General features: G+C 43.1%; 1 protein-coding gene across 1 annotated transcript; it reads right to left on the bottom strand.

Annotated features, from left to right (window-relative positions):
• Positions 1 to 1,922: 1,922 nt before the first annotated feature.
• LOC125530446 lies at positions 1,923 to 4,583 on the bottom strand (the record flags this gene model as incomplete). The annotated part of the gene is made up of 4 exons (XM_048694842.1): positions 4,439 to 4,583; positions 3,567 to 3,685; positions 2,067 to 3,307; positions 1,923 to 1,984 (listed from the first exon to the last, which is right to left on the bottom strand). Coding segments are annotated over exons 3-4 (1,186 nt in total), but the record flags the coding sequence as incomplete, so codon positions are not given.
• Positions 4,584 to 6,143: the final 1,560 nt, after the last annotated feature.

Below are 6,143 nucleotides of genomic sequence, written 5' to 3' on the forward strand. Positions count from 1 at the left end.
GGTTACTGCGTGTTTGCTTGCTATCCTACATGTTACACGTGGGACAAGACCTCTCAGATTTTATGTTGTTACGGTCGGTTGATTCAATTTCATTTTTATCTCTGCTAGGTTGGGCTTTCATAATGCTCGGGATGGTGGTGTTCTTATTCGCTGGCACTGGCTTGGCTTGATGCTCCATGTTTTACTTATTTTGAGAGGACTATGAAATTGTTTGGTGTTTGGCGGTATTATCAATACACATTTTAGTCTCGATGACGACCAGTAGTAATAATGTGAGCTCCGTTTTAGCCTACGGAACTAATCGACCACAAACACAACACACACACCGAGACGTAACACAAAGAACACCATACTACTGCCATGACAGCTTGTGACAGGCCCAAATAACCTGAATGTGCAAAATAACCACAAATAAATGGGCCCACCAATGAATCCCAAAGCCCCAACGCACGTAGTGACAACATACCTAAGGAACTAAGAATTTTTGAACAATTTTCAAATTCACAAACATTGTATTGATACAAACATTTTTTTAGAATTTTTAAACAATTTAAAATTTGTGATTTTTTAGAACTTGCAAATATTTCTCATATTCATGATTTAAAAAATTCACAAACATTATTTAAATTTGTAAATAATTTTAGAATATGTGAACATTTTCAAAAACTCATGAGTATGATTTTTTTCCATATTCCTGAATTTTTTATATTTATGAACATTGTTCAAGTTTGCAAACATTTAAAAAACTTAGTCAACATCTTTGGAAATTCATAGCCAAATTAGATTTCTGAATATTTTTAAAAAATTTGAAAAGTGTTTTAACAGAAAAAATGACCGCAATCCCCAATCCCCAACAGACCATGCTGAGCTCCGCCAGTAGCAGGAGTAGCCCGAGGCATGCTCCAACATATTGAGCTTAGGCAACAAGCCTCGCCAACTCTTCTCCTCTACCCTACTCGGCCCGCTCCTCGACAACGAAGCTGTCGCCGTACGCTTCTTTCTCCCACTCCTCCACCTGCCCTGTACTCCCTTTTCCTCATCCACAATGTCGACGCTCAATCCTCCACACAATTTAGAGACAATAGCCAGAATGCCACTATGAGAAACCGAACTTGCCAAAATACCACTATGAAAAACCAACTTGCCAATATATCACTACTTTCAGTTTTCTCTAGCCAAAATACCACTAGTGACTAACGGAGGCTAACACCATCGAAAAAAGACTTCTATACCCTTACCTCTTCACGGCCCAAAGCATACATTTCAACAACAAAAAGAGCAGCTATAGTGCAACATTTCAGGAGCCAATTGACATGAAAACATCACCAACTCAACATAATCTTACTTTGCATCATCCAACAAGATAGCAACTTTTCAGCATCATTTTGAAAAATTCCAGCAGCATTTTGACAGCATTTCAGCAGCATTTTGACATGAAAACATCACAAATTCAACATAATCTAAGTTTACACCATTGAACATCAATATAACAACATTTCAGCAGCATTTTGACAGCATTTCAGCAGCATTTTGATAGCATTTCAGCAGCATTTTGACATGAAAACATCACCAATTCAGCATAATCTCAGTTTGCATCATTGAACATCAATATAGCAACAAATCAACAATGATACATAATGGTTCGAAATAAGATAACATCAACAACGATACATAATGGTTCAAAAGGAGCTAGCATCAACACATAATGGTTCAGACCACCATTTCTTCAAACAAAAGATCATGGTTCTCACAACCATAAGCAAAAGATGATGATTCTCCCAACCAAATGCACTAAACTCGCCGTAGAGGGCTAGGAGCAGCAATTTTACTCCTTGTAGATCCACTAGGAGGCGTACAAGCAACTGCAATAGCTGCTGCCCTCTGCCTTGTCATTGGACTCGTAGGAGTATCAAGTTGAGTACCTTGCTTAGTTGGTGTCTTAGGAGAAGTAACCACAATGCTTGCTTCAACCTTTGACTTTTTCCTACATTCAAAACAATATTGTTAGTAATTAATATGCAGGACATTTGGCAACAATGTGAGAAGTAGTATCATGAAAGAAATACCATGGAAGAGGAGTAGCATCATGAAATAAATACAAGTGAAAGAGATGAGAGTTATGAAATAAATACCGCGGAGGAGGAGTAGCATCTCGATCCGCGTCACTTTCCATCTCAGGCTCCTTGCATGTCTTTCGAAGATGGCCTATTGCTCCACATCTTTTGCATTTGTGTCTTCTACCGGTTCCACCTTCGGTGTAATTCTTTATCCTCCTAGTTCTTGGACGTCCAGCACTCTTGGTAAGTTTGGGAGGGATCATATCAAATCCGGGATTTACCTTGGGCCATTGGGATCTGCCCCTAATTGGCATGAGAACTCCAGCATATGCCGCTTGGAACCTTGCCACTGAGAAGCACTCTGCAACATAATCCTCTAGCTTGGCTTTTTTGGAGAAGATGAACCGAAGAGCATGTGTGCAAGGTTTACCACAAATCTGCCATCTTCTACAAGAGCACTCATTTTTCTCCAAGTTAACGATGTGCCTCCATCCATTTCCTGAAATCTCAGCTATATTTGGCAATGCTCTTGCTTCCAAATAATGCAGCCCCTTACTTTTCAGATTCAACTCCTTTATCACACTAGGTAGTATGTAACCTAGCAGCGCTTCACCAACGGCTCTCCTTTTCTCGAACAATATCATTATCATTTCTCTAAGGTTGTCCAAAAGCTCAACAAGTGCAAGTTGCTTCACATCCTTAATCCAATTGTTGAAAACCTCTGCCAAATTATTGCTAACACACTCAACTTTTGTCATTGCTGAAAATTTGCTTCTTGTCCACACACGGTTGTGATGCATGTTCAAATAGGCTATTGCTTCGGCGATTTGTGCTTGTATTTCTGCCATTAGTGAATCATGCTTCTCTACTTCATATGTGCAAGCTGCAGGCCACATATTATCTAGTATGTCACCTTTGAACTTTTTCTTGAAGTTGAGCATTAGATGCATCATGCATTCTCTATGTTCACAATTTGGGTAGACCTTAGAAATGGCATTCTCCAACCCCTTGCATGCATCGGTATGGATTGCAAGCCCTTGTGGTTCTCCAATAGCCAATTTCAACTGCTCCATGAACCATACCCAATTTTCTGTATTCTCTTTCTCAAATATTCCAAATGCTACCGGAAACATCCAACTATGCCCATCTACACCAATTGCGGCTGCCAATTGGCCAGTGTATTTCCCACAAAGAAAAGTTGCATCAACCCCCAAATATGGTCTACACCCTGCCAAAAACCCATCAATGCATGGCTTGAAGGCAATGAACAACCTATTGAAAACATGCACAATTTCACCCTTACTATTGGTAGTTGTTTTTACGTCTATCTCAAATATACTTCCAGGATTGGCTGCCAACAATTCAACTCTAAAGTTCCACAACAACTGAAAATTCTCTTTATATGTACCTTCTAATTGATCCTTTGCACGAGCTCTCCCTTTTCAAACATCGGTGTATTGAAGCTTAATATCATACTCCCTTTGCAAGCGTTCTTTTAGCTGTTTTGCACTCACCGTGGCATTCTCCTCAAGTGCAGCCTTCCCTTTATCAGCGAGCCAATCTCTATTTGCCATTCCTTTGCTGCAGTTTTTTCTCCCACAAGTATGTTCAAAGGGAAGTTTCTTTACCTGCAATGACATCAAGAAACACAAGTGTCAAATAAATAACAATATAAAGAAAAGAAATAAACAATAACATGTGCCAAAGAAAGAAGCAAACAATGCTACTAATCATACCATGAAAGTGTTAGTGTTCGGTAACTTGGAGGCATGTATCCTCCATGGACAATCCTCATCGGTGCAACTAGCCCTGAATCTTTTAGTGTCACTATACTGCGTGTCAAAAGACCAATCTTCTCTAATTGCTACTTGTCTCAATGCAACTCTAAATGCTTTGGAGTTAGGAAATGTGGCTCCTACTTCGATTCGAGGATTTTTTTATCGTGGAGATAAGTAGGAGCCACATTGTTTGCGAGTAATGTCTCATCATCCCCTCGCACATGATGTGGATCATAAGAGTTGTCAACATCTAGTGTTCTCAATGGTACTCTTGCAGCCTTTGGCTCGACATTTTTCTCCTTTGACTCTGCATTCTCCTTTGACTCCGCATTCTCATGCAAATAGGTGTTCTCCTCACCGCATCCTACAGGCTCATCATCCTCATACTCGCCTTCATAGGCTTGCTTCGGCCAAGCAAAGAATGGAGCATGAATAGGTTGATCATCCATATCCTCGGCCATGACAGGAGCTTGTTCCTTGTGTTGCTGTTTGTTCTCAATGGTCACACCAAACCTCACTATTTTCGTGTTAGAACACCTATCAAACAATTCAGCTATCTCTGATTCAGAGATCAATGGGATGGTGTTATATCCTGTTCCATACCAAATGGTCATTCTCTGATCAGGAGACCACTTGAACTTCTCCTCCACAACCTCCTTTATCCGCGCCACAGACAAGTCCCGACCGACCATGAAATCCCATGTTTTGCCCCTTCTGTAAACTCTTTTGCCGTCTACAATCGTCAAGTAGGACTGAACATCTATTTCTACTTTGAAATCGCCCATTGAATCGACTTTGAAACACACAAACACAGCAAATTCTAAATTTGCTGCACTTACAATGAAAAGAACTATGAAAACAGGGGGAAATTTTGTACCTTTTGTCGCTGGAGATGTACTGGAGGGTTGGAGGCAGAGGAGCCACTCGAAGGCGAGGTTGCAGGGGAGGCCGCGAGCTGGTCCGGTCGGTGCCAAGCAATGGAGCGCCGCCGTCGGGCTGATCCGGGACGAACTCGAGCAGATGGACGAGCTAGGTGAGGTTGCAATGGAGCAGAGGAGGCCGACGAACTGATCTGGGATGAGCTGGGGCGGATCCCTCTGACCGGAGTTGCGCCGTTGGGCTGGCTGGCGCCGGAGCCGATGCGGGCAGGGCCCCGAGGAGCGGGAGTGAGGGCGTCGGTCTCCCCAGCCACGAACCTAGGGAGGAGGAGGAGGGCGGCGCATGGAGGGAGCTGGGGGATGGGTGGCGGAGAGGGTCAGAGGGAGGGAGGAGCTGCGGGGGGGCGCCGCGGCCGGGCGGCGGCTCGCGCCGCGCTGCGCCGGCGGAGGAGAGGATAGGGTTGAGCCGGGGGGGTAATTTTGGAATAGCCAAAACACTGACAAGTTGCCTCCGGTTTGACTAACAGAAAAAGTTTGACAACTAACGAAAGTGTTATTTTGACAAGAAAAACTGAGTGTGCAGTGGTATATTGGCAAGTTGATTTTTCATAGTGGTATTTTGGCAAGTTTGGTTTCTCGTAGTGGCATTCTGGCTATTGTCTCCACAATTTACTGAAAAACTTGAAGATTTTAGAGGCAAAAGAGCTCATCAGTAGTCATTGTACCAGACGTAGATCAAAAGCAAGCGACAGCTCAAACACGTCGGCTGTTGTAGGCTCCTTGCCTATACAACCAAATTGCATCTGGGCAACACACAAATGACTGTTTTTTTACCAAGGCGAGAATGTTTGTTCTGGTACTGTCACGCAGGAACAACAACCTAATTATCCTTGTAGGCGAGGTCCACTTCGAGGAAAGAACATTGGAGCTCTCCTAGGACACTATTCCTATTGAGCTTACTAATTATAAGGATTCCATTACATCGAGCGCAAACACTAAGTACTAAAATCTTTTAGTCATGACAATAACATGTCAAGTTGATCACAACCCGAGCCATTTACAAATTGTCATGCCAAATAATATAAAACATTCATTATACTTTGTAGATGAGAGCATCAACAATCAGACCCCTATTTCTCCTCAAATGTTAAAAAAGTCTGTCTGATCAGTGTCCGGTCAAAAAAAGTGACCCAACAGGACCACTCACTTTCTTCCTAAATGTCCGGACTGATCAGCGTATCTCAAAGCGAGACGAAATCCTGGGGGCAACATGAGAGTGCCCGGTCATGCCAGGGCAGTGCTCCACATCAGCTCCAATCAACACATGGCCCCACTTGCAGCCATTGCGATGAGAAGGCCATGATGGCAACGACGCCCATCACGTGGATGCGGATGCGTCGGGGAGGGAGGGCGGCCGTGGCCGCCGCGCG

This window comes from Triticum urartu, unplaced genomic scaffold (assembly GCF_003073215.2).
Source record: "Triticum urartu cultivar G1812 unplaced genomic scaffold, Tu2.1 TuUngrouped_contig_6323, whole genome shotgun sequence".
Lineage (NCBI taxonomy): Eukaryota > Viridiplantae > Streptophyta > Magnoliopsida > Poales > Poaceae > Triticum > Triticum urartu.